General features: G+C 33.7%; 1 protein-coding gene across 1 annotated transcript in view; it reads left to right on the plus strand.

Moving 5' to 3' along the window:
* The window catches only part of LOC148509433 (uncharacterized), a 50,357-nt gene that overhangs the window by 25,277 nt on the left and 486 nt on the right, over positions 1 to 24,594 (plus strand). Inside the window, exon 4 of the mRNA XM_088443134.1 lies at positions 21,090 to 21,237. Coding sequence (XP_088299260.1) covers positions 21,090 to 21,237 — 148 coding nt within the window. The remainder of the gene's footprint in view (positions 1 to 21,089; positions 21,238 to 24,594) is intronic.

Genomic DNA, 24,594 nt, shown 5'->3' on the forward strand with positions numbered 1-24,594 from the left:
AATATATGTACGTTCTCCTAATTCACACATTATACTGTATGTACATTCTCCTAATTCACACACTATATGTACATTCTCCTAATTCACACAATGTATGTACATTCTCCTAATTCACACAATATACTGTATGTACATTCTCCTTATTCCCACAATATGTGTAAATTCTCCTAATTCATACAATCTATGTACATTCTCCTAATTCATACAATCTATGTACATTCTCCTAATTCACACAATATATGTACATTCTCCTAATTCACACAATATATGTACATTCTCCTAATTCACACAATATATGTACATTCTCCTAATTCATACAATCTATGTACATTCTCCTAATTCATACAATCTATGTACATTAACATAATTCACACAATATATGTACATTCTCCTAATTCACACACTATATGTACATTCTCCTAATTCACACACTATATGTACACTTTCCTGATTCACACAATCTATGTAGATTCTCCTAATTAACACACTATATGTACATTCTCCTAATTCACATAATATATGTACGTTATCCGAATTCTCACATTATATGTACATTCTCCTAATTCACATAATGTATGTACGTTCTCCTAATTCACACATTATATGTACATTCTCCTAATTCACACAATATACTGTATGTACATTCTCCTAATTCACACAATCCATGTACATTCTCCTTATTCACACAATCTATGCACATTATCCTAATTCACACAATCTATGTACATTCTCCTAATTCATACAATATATGTACATTCTCCTAATTCACACACTATATGTACATTCTCCTAATTCACACAATATATGTACATTCTTCTAATTCATACAATCTATGTACATTCTCCTAATTCACACAATATATGTACATTCTCCTAATTCACACAATCTATGTACATTCTCCTAAATCAAACACATTCTCCTAATTCACACAATATATGTACATTCTCCTAATTCACACAATATATGTACATTCTCCTAATTCATACAATCTATGTACATTCTTCTAATTCATACAATCTATGTACATTAACCTAATTCACACAATATATGTACATTCTCCTAATTCACACAATATATGTACATTCTCCTAATTCACACAATATATGTACATTCTCCTAATTCACACACTATATGTACATTCTCCTAATTCACACACTATATGTACATTCTCCTAATTCACACAATCTATGTACATTCTCCTAATTCACACACTATATGTACATTCTCCTAATTCACATAATATATGTACGTTCTCCTAATTCACACGTTATATGTACATTCTCCTAATTCACATAATATATGTACGTTCTCCGAATTCACACATTATATGTACATTCTCCTAATTCACACAATATACTGTATGTACATTCTCCAAATTCACACAATATATGTACATTCTCCTAATTCATACAATCTATGTACATTCTCCTAATTCATACAATCTATGTACATTCTCCTAATTCACACAACAAATGTACATTCTCCTAATTCACTCACTATATGTACATTCTCCTAATTCACACACTATATGTACATTCTCCTAATTCACACAATCTATGTACATTCTCCTAATTCACACAATATATGTACATTCTCCTAATTCACACACTATATGTACATTCTCCTAATTCACACAATATATGTACATTCTCCTAATTCATACAATCTATGTACATTCTCCTAATTCATACAATCTATGTACATTCTCCTAATTCACACAATAAATGTACATTCTCCTAATTCACTCACTATATGTACATTCTCCTAATTCACACACTATATGAACATTCTCCTAATTCACACAATGTATGTACATTCTCCTAATTCACACAATATACTGTATGTACATTCTCCTTATTCCCACAATATATGTAAATTCTCCTAATTCATACAATCTATGTACATTCTCCTAATTCATACAATCTATGTACATTCTCCTAATTCACACAATATATGTACATTCTCCTAATTCACACAATATATGTACATTCTCCTAATTCATACAATCTATGTACATTCCCCTAACTCACACAATCTATGTACATTCTCCTAATTCACACAATCTATGTACATTCTCCTAATTCACATAATATATGTACATTCTCCTAATTCACACAATATATGTACATTCTCCTAATTCATACAATCTATGTACATTCTCCTAATTCATACAATCTATGTACATTAACCTAATTCACACAATATATGTACATTCTCCTAATTCACACACTATATGTACATTCTCCTAATTCACACACTATATGTACACTTTCCTGATTCACACAATCTATGTACATTCTCCTAATTCACACACTATATGTACATTCTCCTAATTCACATAATATATGTACGTTATCCTAATTCACACATTATATGTACATTCTCCTAATTCACATAATATATGTACGTTCTTCTAATTCACACATTATATGTACATTCTCCTAATTCACACAATATACTGTATGTACATTCTCCTAATTCACACAATCTATGTACATTCTCCTAATTCATACAATCTATGTACATTCTCCTAATTCACACAATATTTGTACATTCTGCTAATTCACACAATATTTGTACATGCTCCTAATTCACACAATCCATGTACATTCTCCTTATTCACACAATCTATGCACATTATCCTAATTCACACAATCTATGTACATTCTCCTAATTCACACACTATATGTACATTCCCCTAATTCACACACTATATGTACATTCTCCTAATTCACACAATATATGTACATTCTTCTAATTCATACAATCTATGTACATTCTCCTAATTCACACAATATATGTACATTCTCCTAATTCACACAATCTATGTACATTCTCCTAAATCAAACACATTCTCCTAATTCACACAATATATGTACATTCTCCTAATTCACACAATATATGTACATTCTCCTAATTCATACAATCTATGTACATTCTCCTAATTCATACAATCTATGTACATTAACCTAATTCACACAATATATGTACATTCTCCTAATTCACACAATATATGTACATTCTCCTAATTCACACAATATATGTACATTCTCCTAATTCACACACTATATGTACATTCTCCTAATTCACACACTATATGTACATTCTCCTAATTCACACAATCTATGTACATTCTCCTAATTCACACACTATATGTACATTCTCCTAATTCACATAATATATGTACGTTCTCCTAATTCACACATTATATGTACATTCTCCTAATTCACATAATATATGTACGTTCTCCTAATTCACACATTATATGTACATTCTCCTAATTCACACAATATACTGTATGTACATTCTCCAAATTCACACAATATATGTACATTCTCCTAATTCATACAATCTATGTACATTCTCCTAATTCATACAATCTATGTACATTCTCCTAATTCACACAATAAATGTACATTCTCCTAATTCACTCACTATATGTACATTCTCCTAATTCACACACTATATGTACATTCTCCTAATTCACACAATCTATGTACATTCTCCTAAATCACACAATATATGTACATTCTCCTAATTCACACACTATATGTACATTCTCCTAATTCACACAATCTATGTACATTCTCCTAATTCATACAATCTATGTACATTCTCCTAATTCATACAATCTATGTACATTCTCCCAATTCACACACCATATGTACATTCTCCTAATTCACACAATCTATGTACATTCTCCTAATTCACACAATCTATGTACATTCTCCTAATTCACACAATATATGTACATTCTCCTAATTCAAACACATTCTCCTAATTCACACAATCTATGTACATTCTCCTAATTCACACAATCTATGTACATTCTCCTAATTCACACATTATATGTACATTCTCCTAATTCACACACTATATGTACATTCTCCTAATTCACACACTATATGTACATTCTCCTAATTCACACACTATATGTATATTCTCCTAATTCACATAATATATGTACATTCTCCTAATTCACACAATATATGTACATTCTCCTAATTCACACATTATATGTACATTCTCCTAATTCACACAATATACTGTATGTACATTCTCGTAATTCATACAATCTATGTACATTCTCCTAATTCATACAATATATGTACATTTTCCTAATTCACACAATATATGTACATTCTCCTAATTCACACAATATATGTACATTCTCCTAATTCATACAATCTATGTACATTCTCCTAATTCATACAATCTATGTACATTCTCCTAATTCACACAATCTATGTACATTCTCCTAATTCACACAATATATGTACATTCTCCTAATTCACACAATATATTGTACATTCTCCTAATTCACACACTATATGTACATTCTCCTAATTCACACACTATATGTACATTCTCCTAATTCACACACTATATGTACATTCTCCTAATTCACACACTATGTGTACATTCTCCTAATTCACACACTATATGTACATTCTCCTAATTCACACAATATATTGTACATTCTCCTAATTCACACAATATATCTACATTCTCCTAATTCACACACTATATGTACATTCTCCTAATTCACACAATATATGTACATTCTCCTAATTCACACAATCTATGTACATTCTCCTAATTCACACAATATATGTACATTCTCCTAATTCACACACTATATGTACATTCTCCTAATTCACACAATATATGTACATTCTCCTAATTCACACAATATATGTACATTCTCCTAATTCATACAATCTATGTACATTCTCCTAACTCACACAATCTGTGTACATTCTCCTAATTCACACAATCTATGGACATTCTCCTAATTCACATAATATATGTACATTCTCCTAATTCACACAATATATGTACATTCTCCTAATTCATACAATCTATGTACATTCTCCTAATTCATACAATCTATGTACATTAACCTAATTCACACAATATATGTACATTCTCCTAATTCACACACTATATGTACATTCTCCTAATTCACACACTATATGTACACTTTCCTGATTCACACAATCTATGTACATTCTCCTAATTCACACACTATATGTACATTCTCCTAATTCACATAATATATGTACGTTATCCGAATTCTCACATTATATGTACATTCTCCTAATTCACATAATGTATGTACGTTCTCCTAATTCACACATTATATGTACATTCTCCTAATTCACACAATATACTGTATTTACATTCTCCTAATTCACACAATCCATGTACATTCTCCTTATTCACACAATCTATGCACATTATCCTAATTCACACAATCTATGTACATTCTCCTAATTCACACAATATATGTACATTCTCCTAATTCACACACTATATGTACATTCTCCTAATTCACACAATATATGTACATTCTTCTAATTCATACAATCTATGTACATTCTCCTAATTCACACAATATATGTACATTCTCCTAATTCACACAATCTATGTACATTCTCCTAAATCAAACACATTCTCCTAATTCACACAATATATGTACATTCTCCTAATTCACACAATATATGTACATTCTCCTAATTCATACAATCTATGTACATTCTCCTAATTCATACAATCTATGTACATTAACCTAATTCACACAATATATGTACATTCTCCTAATTCACACAATATATGTACATTCTCCTAATTCACACAATATATGTACATTCTCCTAATTCACACACTATATGTACATTCTCCTAATTCACACACTATATGTACATTCTCCTAATTCACACAATCTATGTACATTCTCCTAATTCACACACTATATGTACATTCTCCTAATTCACATAATATATGTACGTTCTCCTAATTCACACGTTATATGTACATTCTCCTAATTCACATAATATATGTACATTCTCAGAATTCACACATTATATGTACATTCTCCTAATTCACAAAATATACTGTATGTACATTCTCCAAATTCACACAATCTATGTACATTCTCCTAATTCATACAATCTATGTACATTCTCCTAATTCATACAATCTATGTACATTCTCCTAATTCACACAACAAATGTACATTCTCCTAATTCACTCACTATATGTACATTCTCCTAATTCACACACTATATGTACATTCTCCTAATTCACACAATCTATGTACATTCTCCTAATTCTCACAATATATGTACATTCTCCTAATTCACACACTATATGTACATTCTCCTAATTCACACAATATATGTACATTCTCCTAATTCATACAATCTATGTACATTCTCCTAATTCATACAATCTATGTACATTCTCCTAATTCACACAATAAATGTACATTCTCCTAATTCACTCACTATATGTACATTCTCCTAATTCACACACTATATGAACATTCTCCTAATTCACACAATGTATGTACATTCTCCTAATTCACACAATATACTGTATGTACATTCTCCTTATTCCCACAATATATGTAAATTCTCCTAATTCATACAATCTATGTACATTCTCCTAATTCATACAATCTATGTACATTCTCCTAATTCACACAATATATGTACATTTTCCTAATTCACACAATATATGTACATTCTCCTAATTCATACAATCTATGTACATTCCCCAAACTCACACAATCTATGTACATTCTCCTAATTCACACAATCTATGTACATTCTCCTAATTCACATAATATATGTACATTCTCCTAATTCACACAATATATGTACATTCTCCTAATTCATACAATCTATGTACATTCTCCTAATTCATACAATCTATGTACATTAACGTAATTCACACAATATATGTACATTCTCCTAATTCACACACTATATGTACATTCTCCTAATTCACACACTATATGTACACTTTCCTGATTCACACAATCTATGTACATTCTCCTAATTCACACACTATATGTTCATTCTCCTAATTCACATAATATATGTACGTTATCCTAATTCACACATTATATGTACATTCTCCTAATTCACATAATATATGTACGTTCTCCTAATTCACACATTATATGTACATTCTCCTAATTCACACAATATACTGTATGTACATTCTCCTAATTCACACAATCTATGTACATTCTCCTAATTCATACAATCTATGTACATTCTCCTAATTCACACAATATTTGTACATTCTCCTAATTCACACAATATTTGTACATGCTCCTAATTCACACAATCCATGTACATTCTCCTTATTCACACAATCTATGCACATTATCCTAATTCACACAATCTATGTACATTCTCCTAATTCACACAATATATGTACATTCCCCTAATTCACACACTATATGTACATTCTCCTAATTCACACAATATATGTACATTCTTCTAATTCATACAATCTATGTACATTCTCCTAATTCACACAATATATGTACATTCTCCTAATTCACACAATCTATGTACATTCTCCTAAATCAAACACATTCTCCTAATTCACACAATATATGTACATTCTCCTAATTCACACAATATATGTACATTCTCCTAATTCATACAATCTATGTACATTCTCCTAATTCATACAATCTATGTACATTAACCTAATTCACACAATATATGTACATTCTCCTAATTCACACAATATATGTACATTCTCCTAATTCACACAATATATGTACATTCTCCTAATTCACACACTATATGTACATTCTCCTAATTCACACACTATATGTACATTCTCCTAATTCACACAATCTATGTACATTCTCCTAATTCACACACTATATGTACATTCTCCTAATTCACATAATATATGTACGTTCTCCTAATTCACACATTATATGTACATTCTCCAAATTCACATAATATATGTACGTTCTCCTAATTCACACATTATATGTACATTCTCCTAATTCACACAATATACTGTATGTACATTCTCCAAATTCAAACAATATATGTACATTCTCCTAATTCATACAATCTATGTACATTCTCCTAATTCATACAATCTATGTACATTCTCCTAATTCACACAATAAATGTACATTCTCCTAATTCACTCACTATATGTACATTCTCCTAATTCACACACTATATGTACATTCTCCTAATTCACACAATCTATGTACATTCTCCTAAATCACACAATATATGTACATTCTCCTAATTCACACACTATATGTACATTATCCTAATTCACACAATATATGTACATTCTCCTAATTCATACAATCTATGTACATTCTCCTAATTCATACAATCTATGTACATTCTCCTAATTCACACAATAAATGTACATTCTCCTTATTCACTCACTATATGTACATTCTCCTAATTCACACACTATATGTACATTCTCCTAATTCACATTATCTATGTACATTCTCCTAATTCACACAATATATGTACATTCTCCTAATTCACACACTATATGTACATTCTCCTAATTCACACAATCTATGTACATTCTTCTAATTCATACAATCTATGTACATTCTCCTAATTCATACAATCTATGTACATTCTCCCAATTCACACACCATATGTACATTCTCCTAATTCACACAATCTATGTACATTCTCCTAATTCACACAATCTATGCACATTCTCCTAATTCACACAATATATGTACATTCTCCTAATTCAAACACATTCTCCTAATTCACACAATCTATGTACATTCTCCTAATTCACACAATCTATGTACATTCTCCTAATTCACACATTATATGTACATTCTCCTAATTCACACACTATATGTACATTCTCCTAATTCACACACTATATGTACATTCTCCTAATTCACACACTATATGTATATTCTCCTAATTCACATAATATATGTACATTCTCCTAATTCACACAATATATGTACATTCTCCTAATTCACACATTATATGTACATTCTCCTAATTCACACAATATACTGTATGTACATTCTCGTAATTCATACAATCTATGTACATTCTCCTAATTCATACAATATATGTACATTTTCCTAATTCACACAATATATGTACATTCTCCTAATTCACACAATATATGTACATTCTCCTAATTCATACAATCTATGTACATTCTCCTAATTCATACAATCTATGTACATTCTCCTAATTCACACAATCTATGTACATTCTCCTAATTCACACAATATATGTACATTCTCCTAATTCACACAATATATTGTACATTCTCCTAATTCACACACTATATGTACATTCTCCTAATTCACACACTATATGTACATTCTCCTAATTCACACACTATATGTACATTCTCCTAATTCACACACTATGTGTACATTCTCCTAATTCACACACTATATGTACATTCTCCTAATTCACACAATATATTGTACATTCTCCTAATTCACACAATATATCTACATTCTCCTAATTCACACACTATATGTACATTCTCCTAATTCACACAATATATGTACATTCTCCTAATTCACACAATCTATGTACATTCTCCTAATTCACACAATATATGTACATTCTCCTAATTCACACACTATATGTACATTCTCCTAATTCACACAATATATGTACATTCTCCTAATTCACACAATATATGTACATTCTCCTAATTCATACAATCTATGTACATTCTCCTAACTCACACAATCTGTGTACATTCTCCTAATTCACACAATCTATGGACATTCTCCTAATTCACATAATATATGTACATTCTCCTAATTCACACAATATATGTACATTCTCCTAATTCATACAATCTATGTACATTCTCCTAATTCATACAATCTATGTACATTAACCTAATTCACACAATATATGTACATTCTCCTAATTCACACACTATATGTACATTCTCCTAATTCACACACTATATGTACACTTTCCTGATTCACACAATCTATGTACATTCTCCTAATTCACACACTATATGTACATTCTCCTAATTCACATAATATATGTACGTTATCCGAATTCTCACATTATATGTACATTCTCCTAATTCACATAATGTATGTACGTTCTCCTAATTCACACATTATATGTACATTCTCCTAATTCACACAATATACTGTATTTACATTCTCCTAATTCACACAATCCATGTACATTCTCCTTATTCACACAATCTATGCACATTATCCTAATTCACACAATCTATGTACATTCTCCTAATTCACACAATATATGTACATTCTCCTAATTCACACACTATATGTACATTCTCCTAATTCACACAATATATGTACATTCTTCTAATTCATACAATCTATGTACATTCTCCTAATTCACACAATATATGTACATTCTCCTAATTCACACAATCTATGTACATTCTCCTAAATCAAACACATTCTCCTAATTCACACAATATATGTACATTCTCCTAATTCACACAATATATGTACATTCTCCTAATTCATACAATCTATGTACATTCTCCTAATTCATACAATCTATGTACATTAACCTAATTCACACAATATATGTACATTCTCCTAATTCACACAATATATGTACATTCTCCTAATTCACACAATATATGTACATTCTCCTAATTCACACACTATATGTACATTCTCCTAATTCACACACTATATGTACATTCTCCTAATTCACACAATCTATGTACATTCTCCTAATTCACACACTATATGTACATTCTCCTAATTCACATAATATATGTACGTTCTCCTAATTCACACGTTATATGTACATTCTCCTAATTCACATAATATATGTACATTCTCAGAATTCACACATTATATGTACATTCTCCTAATTCACAAAATATACTGTATGTACATTCTCCAAATTCACACAATCTATGTACATTCTCCTAATTCATACAATCTATGTACATTCTCCTAATTCATACAATCTATGTACATTCTCCTAATTCACACAACAAATGTACATTCTCCTAATTCACTCACTATATGTACATTCTCCTAATTCACACACTATATGTACATTCTCCTAATTCACACAATCTATGTACATTCTCCTAATTCTCACAATATATGTACATTCTCCTAATTCACACACTATATGTACATTCTCCTAATTCACACAATATATGTACATTCTCCTAATTCATACAATCTATGTACATTCTCCTAATTCATACAATCTATGTACATTCTCCTAATTCACACAATAAATGTACATTCTCCTAATTCACTCACTATATGTACATTCTCCTAATTCACACACTATATGAACATTCTCCTAATTCACACAATGTATGTACATTCTCCTAATTCACACAATATACTGTATGTACATTCTCCTTATTCCCACAATATATGTAAATTCTCCTAATTCATACAATCTATGTACATTCTCCTAATTCATACAATCTATGTACATTCTCCTAATTCACACAATATATGTACATTTTCCTAATTCACACAATATATGTACATTCTCCTAATTCATACAATCTATGTACATTCCCCAAACTCACACAATCTATGTACATTCTCCTAATTCACACAATCTATGTACATTCTCCTAATTCACATAATATATGTACATTCTCCTAATTCACACAATATATGTACATTCTCCTAATTCATACAATCTATGTACATTCTCCTAATTCATACAATCTATGTACATTAACGTAATTCACACAATATATGTACATTCTCCTAATTCACACACTATATGTACATTCTCCTAATTCACACACTATATGTACACTTTCCTGATTCACACAATCTATGTACATTCTCCTAATTCACACACTATATGTTCATTCTCCTAATTCACATAATATATGTACGTTATCCTAATTCACACATTATATGTACATTCTCCTAATTCACATAATATATGTACGTTCTCCTAATTCACACATTATATGTACATTCTCCTAATTCACACAATATACTGTATGTACATTCTCCTAATTCACACAATCTATGTACATTCTCCTAATTCATACAATCTATGTACATTCTCCTAATTCACACAATATTTGTACATTCTCCTAATTCACACAATATTTGTACATGCTCCTAATTCACACAATCCATGTACATTCTCCTTATTCACACAATCTATGCACATTATCCTAATTCACACAATCTATGTACATTCTCCTAATTCACACAATATATGTACATTCCCCTAATTCACACACTATATGTACATTCTCCTAATTCACACAATATATGTACATTCTTCTAATTCATACAATCTATGTACATTCTCCTAATTCACACAATATATGTACATTCTCCTAATTCACACAATCTATGTACATTCTCCTAAATCAAACACATTCTCCTAATTCACACAATATATGTACATTCTCCTAATTCACACAATATATGTACATTCTCCTAATTCATACAATCTATGTACATTCTCCTAATTCATACAATCTATGTACATTAACCTAATTCACACAATATATGTACATTCTCCTAATTCACACAATATATGTACATTCTCCTAATTCACACAATATATGTACATTCTCCTAATTCACACACTATATGTACATTCTCCTAATTCACACACTATATGTACATTCTCCTAATTCACACAATCTATGTACATTCTCCTAATTCACACACTATATGTACATTCTCCTAATTCACATAATATATGTACGTTCTCCTAATTCACACATTATATGTACATTCTCCAAATTCACATAATATATGTACGTTCTCCTAATTCACACATTATATGTACATTCTCCTAATTCACACAATATACTGTATGTACATTCTCCAAATTCAAACAATATATGTACATTCTCCTAATTCATACAATCTATGTACATTCTCCTAATTCATACAATCTATGTACATTCTCCTAATTCACACAATAAATGTACATTCTCCTAATTCACTCACTATATGTACATTCTCCTAATTCACACACTATATGTACATTCTCCTAATTCACACAATCTATGTACATTCTCCTAAATCACACAATATATGTACATTCTCCTAATTCACACACTATATGTACATTATCCTAATTCACACAATATATGTACATTCTCCTAATTCATACAATCTATGTACATTCTCCTAATTCATACAATCTATGTACATTCTCCTAATTCACACAATAAATGTACATTCTCCTTATTCACTCACTATATGTACATTCTCCTAATTCACACACTATATGTACATTCTCCTAATTCACACAATCTATGTACATTCTCCTAATTCACACAATATATGTACATTCTCCTAATTCACACACTATATGTACATTCTCCTAATTCACACAATCTATGTACATTCTTCTAATTCATACAATCTATGTACATTCTCCTAATTCATACAATCTATGTACATTCTCCCAATTCACACACCATATGTACATTCTCCTAATTCACACAATCTATGTACATTCTCCTAATTCACACAATCTATGTACATTCTCCTAATTCACACAATATATGTACATTCTCCTAATTCAAACACATTCTCCTAATTCACACAATCTATGTACATTCTCCTAATTCACACAATCTATGTACATTCTCCTAATTCACACATTATATGTACATTCTCCTAATTCACACACTATATGTACATTCTCCTAATTCACACACTATATGTACATTCTCCTAATTCACACACTATATGTATATTCTCCTAATTCACATAATATATGTACATTCTCCTAATTCACACAATATATGTACATTCTCCTAATTCACACATTATATGTACATTCTCCTAATTCACACAATATACTGTATGTACATTCTCGTAATTCATACAATCTATGTACATTCTCCTAATTCATACAATATATGTACATTTTCCTAATTCACACAATATATGTACATTCTCCTAATTCACACAATATATGTACATTCTCCTAATTCATACAATCTATGTACATTCTCCTAATTCATACAATCTATGTACATTCTCCTAATTCACACAATCTATGTACATTCTCCTAATTCACACAATATATGTACATTCTCCTAATTCACACAATATATTGTACATTCTCCTAATTCACACAATATATGTACATTCTCCTAATTCACACACTATATGTACATTCTCCTAATTCACACACTATATGTACATTCTCGTAATTCACACACTATGTGTACATTCTCCTAATTCACACACTATATGTACATTCTCCTAATTCACACAATATATTGTACATTCTCCTAATTCAAACAATATATCTACATTCTCCTAATTCACACACTATATGTACATTCTCCTAATTCACACAATATATGTACATTCTCCTAATTCACACAATCTATGTACATTCTCCTAATTCACACAATATATGTACATTCTCCTAATTCACACACTATATGTACATTCTCCTAATTCACACAATATATGTACATTCTCCTAATTCATACAATCTATGTACATTCTCCTAATTCATACAATCTATGTACATTAACCTAATTCACACAATATATGTACATTCTCCTAATTCACACAATCTATGTACATTCTCCTAATTCACACACTATATGTACATTCTCCTAATTCACACAATATATTGTACATTCTCCTAATTCACACAATATATCTACATTCTCCTAATTCACACACTATATGTACATTCTCCTAATTCACACAATATATGTACATTCTCCTAATTCATACAATCTATGTACATTCTCCTAATTCACACAATATATGTACATTCTCCTAATTCACACACTATATGTACATTCTCCTAATTCACACAATATATGTACATTCTCCTAATTCATACAATCTATGTACATTCTCCTAATTCATACAATCTATGTACATTAACCTAATTCACACAATATATGTACATTCTCCTAATTCACACAATATATGTACATTCTCCTAATTCACACAATATATGTACTTTCTCCTAATTCACACAATCTATGGCCCTCATTCGGAGCCGTACGCTCTGAGCAGAGCGCACGCTCTGCATGAGGGCCGGGCTCCTTTTTCATGGAGCGTCCTCCTGGACGCTCGTATAGCTGTGGGTCACCACCCACAGGCTATACGAGCGTGCATTTTGATGGCCGCGATGGTCGTGACCATCGCGACCATCGAAATTGCGAGCCGGAGCCTGCGGTTGAGGTTTTCAACCGCAAGCTCCGGAGTGATTTTGGCTCTATCAGAGCCAAAATCACTCCCACTGACATCACTAGTGATGTCAGTGGGCCGGCTTCTGATGGGAGGCGTGCTCAGTGCAGACCATCGACCCACTTGCGAGCGTACAGCCGCTCGCGAGTGGGTCTGAATCAGGCCCTATGTACATTCTCCTAAGTCAAACACTTTCTCCTAATTCACACAATATATGTACATTCTCCTAATTCACACAATATATGTACATTCTCCTAATTCATACAATCTATGTACATTCTCCTAATTCACACAATCTATGTACATTAACCTAATTCACACACTATATGTACATTCTCCTAATTCACACAATCTATGTACATTCTCCTAATTCACACAATATATGTACATTCTCCTAATTCACACAATATATGTACATTCTCCTAATTCACACAATCTATGTACATTCTCCTAAGTCAAACACTTTCTCCTAATTCACACAATCTATGTACATTCTCCTAATTCACACAATATATGTACATTCTCCTAATTCATACAATCTATGTACATTCTCCTAATTCATACAATCTATGTACATTAACCTAATTCACACAATATATGTACATTCTCCTAATTCACACAATATATGTACATTCTCCTAATTCACACAATATATGTACATTCTCCTAATTCACACACTATATGTACATTCTCCTAATTCACACACTATATGTACATTCTCCTAATTCACACACTATATGTACATTCTCCTAATTCACACACTATATGTACATTCTCCTAATTCACATAATATATGTACGTTCTCCTAATTCACACATTATATGTACATTCTCCTAATTCACACAATATACTGTATGTACATTCTCCTAATTCACACAATATATGTACATTCTCCTAATTCATACAATCTATGTACATTCTCCTAATTCATACAATCTTATGTACATTCTCCTAATTCACACAATATATGTACATTCTCCTAATTCACACACTATATGTACATTCTCCTAATTCACACACTATATGTACATTCTCCTAATTCACACAATCTATGTACATTCTCCTAACTCACACAATATATGTACATTCTCCTAATTCACACACTATATGTACATTCTCCTAATTCACACAATATATGTACATTCTCCTAATTCACATAATATATGTACATTCTCCTAATTCACACAATATATGTACATTCTCCTAATTCATACAATCTATGTGCATTCTCCTAATTCACACACTATATGTACATTCTCCTAATTCACATAATATATGTACATTCTCCTAATTCACACAATATATGTACATTCTCCTAATTCACACATTATATGCACATTCTCCTAATTCACATAATATATGTACGTTCTCCTAATTCACACATTATACTGTATGTACATTCTCCTAATTCACACACTATATTTACATTCTCCTAATTCACACAATGTATGTACACTCTCCTAATTCACACAATATACTGTATGTACATTCTCCTTATTCCCACAATATATGTAAATTCTCCTAATTCATACAATCTATGTACATTCTCCTAATTCATACAATCTATGTACATTCTCCTAATTCACACAATATATGTACATTCTCCTAATTCACACAATATATGTACATTCTCCTAATTCATACAATCTATGTACATTCTCCTAACTCACACAATCTATGTACATTCTCCTAATTCACACAATCTATGTACATTCTCCTAATTCACTTAATATATGTACATTCTCCTAATTCACACAATATATGTACATTCTCCTAATTCATACAATCTATGTACATTCTCCTAATTCATACAATCTATGTACATTAACCTAATTAACACAATATATGTACATTCTCCTAATTCACACACTATATGTACATTCTCCTAATTCACACACTATATGTACACTTTCCTGATTCACACAATCTATGTACATTCTCCTAATTCACACACTATATGTACATTCTCCTAATTCACATAATATATGTACGTTATCCTAATTCACACATTATATGTACATTCTCCTAATTCACATAATATATGTACGTTCTCCTAATTCACACATTATATGTACATTCTCCTAATACACACAATCTATGTACATTCTCCTAATTCATTCAATCTATGTACATTCTCCTAATTCATACAATCTATGTACATTCTCCTAATTCACACAATATTTGTACATTCTCCTAATTCACACAATCCATGTACATTCTCCTTATTCACACAATCTATGCACATTATCCTAATTCACACAATCTATGTACATTCTCCTAATTCACACAATATATGTACATTCTCCTAATTCACACACTATATGTACATTCTCCTAATTCACACAATATATGTACATTCTCCTAATTCACACAGTGTATGTACATTCTCCTAATTCACACAATATACTGTATGTACATTCTCCTTATTCCCACAATATATGTAAATTCTCCTAATTCATACAATCTATGTACATTCTTCTAATTCATACAATCTATGTACATTCTCCTAATTCACACAATATATGTACATTCTCCTAATTCACACAATATATGTACATTCTCCTAATTCATACAATCTATGTACATTCTCCTAACTCACACAATCTATGTACATTCTCCTAATTCACACAATATATGTACATTCTCCTAATTCACACACTATATGTACATTCTCCTAATTCACACACTATATGTACACTTTCCTGATTGACACAATCTATGTACATTCTCCTAATTCACACACTATATGTACGTTCTCCTAATTCACACATTATATGTACATTCTCCTAATTCACATAATATATGTACGTTCTCCTAATTCACACATTATATGTAAATTCTCCTAATTCACACAATATACTGTATGTACATTCTCCTAATTCACACAATTTATGTACATTCTCCTAATTCACACAATCTATGTACATTCTCCTAATTCATACAATCTATGTACATTCTCCTAATTCACACAATATATGTACATTCTCCTAATTCACACACTATATGTTCATTCTCCTAATTCACACAATCCATGTACATTCTCCTTATTCACACAATCTATGCACATTATCCTAATTCACACAATCTATGTACATTCTCCTAATTCACACACTATATGTACATTCTCCTAATTCACGCAATATATGTACATTCTCCTAATTCATACAATCTATGTACATTCTCCTAATTCATACAATCTATGTACATTCTCCCAATTCACACACCATATGTACATTCTCCTAATTCACAAAATCTATGTACATTCTCCTAATTCACACAATCTATGTACATTCTCCTAATTCACACAATATATGTACATTCTCCTAATTCAAACACATTCTCCTAATTCACACAATCTATGTACATTCTCCTAATTCACACAATCTATGTACTTTCTCCTAATTCACACATTATATGTACATTCTCCTAATTCACACACTATATGTACATTCTCCTAATTCACACACTATATGTACATTCTCCTAATTCACACACTATATGTACATTCTCCTAATTCACATAATATATGTACATTCTCCTAATTCACACAATATATGTACATTCTGCTAATTCACACATTATATGTACATTCTCCTAATTCACACAATATACTGTATGTACATTCTCCTAATTCATACAATCTATGTACATTCTCCTAATTCATACAATCTATGTACATTTTCCTAATTCACACAATATATGTACATTCTCCTAATTCATACAATCTATGTACATTCTCCTAATTCATACAATCTATGTACATTCTCCTAATTCACACAATATATGTACATTAACCTAATTCACACAATATATGTACATTCTCCTAATTCACACAATATATGTACATTCTCCTAATTCACACAATATATGTACATTCTCCTAATTCACACAATCTATTACATTCTCCTAATTCACACAATATATGTACATTCTCCTAATTTACACAATATATTGTGCATTCTCCTAATTCACACAATATATGTACATTCTCCTAATTCACACACTATATGTACATTCTCCTAATTCACACACTATATGTACATTCTCCTAATTCAAACACTATGTGTACATTCTCCTAATTCACACAATCTATGTACATTCTCCTAATTCACACACTATATGTACATTCTCCTAATTCACACAATATATTGTACATTCTCCTAATTCACACAATATATCTACATTCTCCTAATTCACACATTATATGTACATTCTCCTAATTCACACAATATATGTACATTCTCCTAATTCATACAATATATGTACATTCTCCTAATTCACGCAATATATGTACATTCTCCTAATTCACGCAATATATGTACATTCTCCTAATTCATCCAATATATGTACATTCTCCTAATTCACACAATATATGTACATTCTCCTAATTCACACATTATATGTACATTCTCCTAATTCACACAATATACTGTATGTACATTCTCCTAATTCATACAATCTATGTACATTTTCCTAATTCACACAATATATGTACATTCTCCTAATTCATACAATCTATGTACATTCTCCTAATTCACACAATCTATGTACATTCTCCTAATTCATACAATATATGTACATTCTCCTAATTCACACAATATATTGTACATTCTCCTAATTCACACAATATATCTACATTTTCCTAATTCTCACACTATATGTACATTCTCCTAATTCACACACTATGTGTACATTCTCCTAATTCACACAATCTATGTACATTCTCCTAATTCACACACTATATGTACATTCTCCTAATTCACACAATATATTGTACATTCTCCTAATTCACACAATATATCTACATTTTCCTAATTCACACACTATATGTACATTCTCCTAATTCTCACAATATATGTACATTCTCCTAATTCACGCAATATATGTACATTCTCCTAATTCACGCAATATATGTACATTCTCCTAATTCACACACATTCTCCTAATTCACGCAATATATGTACATATGAGTCATACCTAGTACCAAGACTAATATGCAGAGCCATACCTAGTACCACGACTAATGTGCAAAGCCATACCTCATACCAAGATTAATGTGCAGAGCCATACCTAGTACAAAGACTAATATGCAGAGCCATACCTAGTACCATGACTAATATGCATAGCCATAACTAGTACCACGACTAATGTGCAGAGCCATACCTAGTAGAAAGACTAATATGCAGAGCCATACCTAGTACCATGACTAATATGCATAGCCATAACTAGTACCAAGACTAATATGCAGAGCCATACCTAGTACAAATTCTAATGTGCAGAGCCATACCTAGTACCAAGACTAATGTGCAGAGCCATACCTAGTATAAAGACTAATGTGCAGAGCCATACCTAGTACCATGACTAATATGCATAGCTTTAACTAGTACCAAGACTAATATGCAGAGCCATACCTAGTACAAATACTAATGTGCAGAGCCATACCTAGTACCAAGACTATTGTGCAGAGCCATACCTAGTACAAAGACTAATGTGCAGAGCCATAACCTAGTACCATGACTAATATGCATAGCCATAACTAGTACCATGACTAATATGCATAGCCATAACTAGTACCAAGACTAATATGCAGAGCCATACCTAGTACAAATACTAATGTGCAGAGCCATACCTAGTACCAAGACTAATGTGCAGAGCCATACCTATTACAAAGACTAATGTGCAGAGCCATACCTAGTACCATGACTAATATGCATAGCTTTAACTAGTACCAAGACTAATATGCAGAGCCATACCTAGTACAAATACTAATGTGCAGAGCCATACCTAGTACCAAGACTAATGTGCAGAGCCATACCTAGTACAAAGACTAATGTACAGAGCCATAACCTAGTACCATGACTAATATGCATAGCCATAACTAGTACCAAGACTAATGTGCAGAGCCATACCTAGTACAAACACTAATGTGCAGAGCTTGGGAGTCTATGGGTTTGTGAGAATGGCCATGGGCTCAGTAGTACTTATACATGTGACCAATGCACAGACCGGAATGTATCTGTTGTCTTACCCACAAGTATAAACAGGTCTGTGTAGGCAGAAGGATTCCCCCATTAATGCTGTCTCTATCACATAGGACGATGTACGAGAGGACCATTCCAATCCTTCCTTTCATCATGAAGAATCCATCGACCAAACTGATGAGCTGACAGCCAATACCAACATGAGGGGGAAGCACTTCAGGAAAGTGTCTCAGTCCTTACCCAGGAAATCCAAGAAACGAGGTAGAGGTTTCATAAACGCTAGCTTTACTCTAAGGGGTAAATTTACTAAGGGTGACAGGTAAGCCCCATTTTCTTAATGCAATCAGTGTTGCCAATTATTCCAATAGGAAACCAACAAAATGGTTAGAGGTATATTTACTAAAGTGAGAGTTTTTAGAAGTGCAGATGTTGCCCATAGCAACCAATCAGATTCTAGAAGGTGCTAGTTAAATGTTAAGTAGAATCTGATTGGTTGCTACGGGCAACATCTCCACTTCTAAAAACTCTCAATTTAGTAAATATACCCCTAAGTGTGAATTCATAGTACTGAGGGCCCGATTCAGACTCACTCGCTAGGCTGCGTTGGCACGTAGACCCTGCCAATGTTTGCAATGTGCGCATGCGTATAAGACACAGTGCGCGTGCGCAAACTAGTCCATGCGATCGGGAAGCACTCGCACCCTTCACATAGACACCTCGCTCGATTGAGTGAGAGGACGAGCCGTTTGTGGGTGGTGACGGGTTGGTGGATGTAAACGGGGGAGTGGTGGTGCGAACGCAGGCGTGTCTGAGTGTCTTAACGTCGTTTCAGAGGCGTGTATAATTAAGACGCAGCATCATAGCACACGGCACTTGGCTGAATTAATTGCAGTGCTTGCGGTAGGGTATGGTCTGCCACAAGTGCTGCGTATGGGTCCGATGTTACTCGATGTTACCAATTGTTGCATACACTTCTTGGAGATGATGTGTATCACTAAGGGAAAGTGGTGGGCATCTAAATACACACCCCGATCGCACGCCAAGACATAGTGGGCGTGCTAATGTCTTGCCGTGCGATCGCGGGATTTGCATACTTTGTGTGCGTGTGAACGCATCTAGCGAGCGGGTCTGAATCGGGCCCTGAGTACACAGCCATTGCTCTGGCACTGGAGATTCTTTTATTTCTTAAGTGAATAATTGGCAAGTCTATCAGGGCCGTAACTAGGTGTGTGCGAGCAGGGTTAGGTCTAGAAGGAGATGCTCTACAGGACCTCTGACGTCACAACCACGTGACCCACGACCAAATGGGGAGGGCAAGGTTTCGACAGGAGGCCAAAAGTGTCCCCCCCGCGGGCTCGCTTCGCTCGCCACGCTTCGAGCATAGTGGCTCGCTTTACTCGCTCGCGCAGGTTTATATTCCCTCTCTCCCACGTGGATAGTAACACTGGTGGTTGACCGGCCCTGCCGTAGCGGTCACTTGGTTGTGATGTCAGAGTCAGAGATCCTTTCTTCATCTTGGATATAGCGACAACTCAGAGCGCAGGGCTCTGTGGGCGGAACCCCTGCTCACCCACGGCCCCTGCATCTGGCTGGGAGGGAGCCTTTCCAGGACCCTGCAGCCAGAATCTCTGCAGCAGTGCAGCCTGGAGCGTCCTTAGGGGACATTTTTATTGGGGGCATTACTACAGAGGCATTACTACAGGGGCATTACCACTGAGGACACTACTACAGGGAGCATTACTTCAGAGGCATTACCACTGGGGGCAATACTACAGGGGCCACTACTACAGGAGGCATTACTACAGGGGGCATTGTATAGGGGGCACTGCATAAGGGGCACCACTCCTGGGACACTGCATAAGGGGCACCATTACTGTGGGCTCTGCACAAGGCACTACCACTGTGGGCACTACATAAGGGGCACTACCACTGTGGGCACTACATAAGGGGCACTGCCACTTTGGGCACGCATAAGGGGCACCACTACTGTGGGCACTGCATAAGGGGCACTACCACTGTGGGCACTACATAAGGGGCACTACCACTGTGGGCACGCATAAGGGGCACCACTACCGGAGGCACTGCATAAGAGTCACCACTACAATGGGCATTGCATAAGGGGCACTACTGCTGAGGGCATTGTGTAAGGGGCACTACTGCTGTGGGCATTGCATAAGGCGCACTACTACTGTGGGCAGTATGGTTATAAGGGTCACTTAATGGAGATCTGTGGAATTCGGCCATCCAACCTTATTTCTGTCTGCTCAGGTCACCCATATGAGCAGCCAAATTAAATACAGAACTTGCCTTTCTAATGGTTGATCACTGATCAACCATTGATCAGTGATCACGGTTGATCACTTTAAATTATAAAAATAATATTGCGTAAAGGGTTGTGTGGTCCAAGGTTCTACGGGACACTGAGATAAAACCCAACACGCAAAGGGGTTTGGGGTCTATGTACTAAGGTTGAGGTTCACCTGAAAGCAGAGGGGAACTGTAAGTGAGCAACTCTCATATTTTCATAAAAGCTACTTGTTTTCCAACCCTATTCATTATTATTACTATATACTAATTAAGGGGATTTCCACCTTTAAAAAACCACCTTTTAATTACTTCTACCTTGTGCTGAGCTTCAGTTGGCGATTATGCCTTTGGTCCCCACCGTTACTCTGATACCAGCCATCAGATTGTGTAAGGACTCGGAGCAGAGATCACTGGAGTCTGCGCGGTTTAAGACTTACGAGACTTGAAATGCGCACTAAACGAAGCAACAGACAGTACTGGAGCCTCAGCCATCTGTACAGATCTCTGCTCCTCCTGTTGTCCAACAGCACATTCCCACAGCTGGTATCCGGTAACGTAGGGACCAATATCGATTGTGATACCAGTTGAGGACAGTGCCAAGAGTGAGCATGAGCCAACCAAAAAAAACTAAAAGATAAATCAGCTTGCGTTCATGATTAGGGGATTTGTAATTTTCTTGCTCAGAAGAATCTCCCAATTGGATCAAACCATTTTGACCTGATTCACTTTTATCACTTTAGATCCTGGTCTAAATTCCATGTACATTGAAATATCCTCCCTTGAGACCATAGTTTTTATTGAAATATTAGTTGTCAATTAGTTGTTCATATTAGTTGCCAATCTTTCTATTGGCCAGGATGGCACTCACCAAGGGTGCCGCCCGGCAGTGCAACCCGTGGCCATTTCGGTCTATCAAAAGTCTGTGGTGATCTCTCAGTCAGAAGGATCAGCGCCGGACGACGAGGGAGGGGAGAGGGGCGATCGCCTCCTGTACAGCCCCCACGGTGTCTACTTACTAACTGCCAACAGGAGGGATGCCAGTCTCTTACTTTGCCAGGGATGCTCAGGTCCCTAGATACACCCCTATCATTTGTGACCATATACAGGTACCCAGGGGTGTCTTAAGAGAGGAGGGGGCCCGTGTGCACTCCCCGTGCTGGGCCCCCTCCTCTCTCCCCGGTGGGCGGCAGCTGACTGACGTGGCTGGCCAGCCACCGGAGCCTTAGTAGACTCCGGGCACTAGAGTGTGCCCGGAGTCTACTGCGCATGCGCAAAACGCCGGAAAATGGCCGGAAAATGGCCGCCGCGGCC

This window comes from Taudactylus pleione, unplaced genomic scaffold (genome assembly GCF_031769625.1).
Source record: "Taudactylus pleione unplaced genomic scaffold, aTauple2 ptg000327l, whole genome shotgun sequence".
NCBI lineage: Eukaryota > Metazoa > Chordata > Amphibia > Anura > Myobatrachidae > Taudactylus > Taudactylus pleione.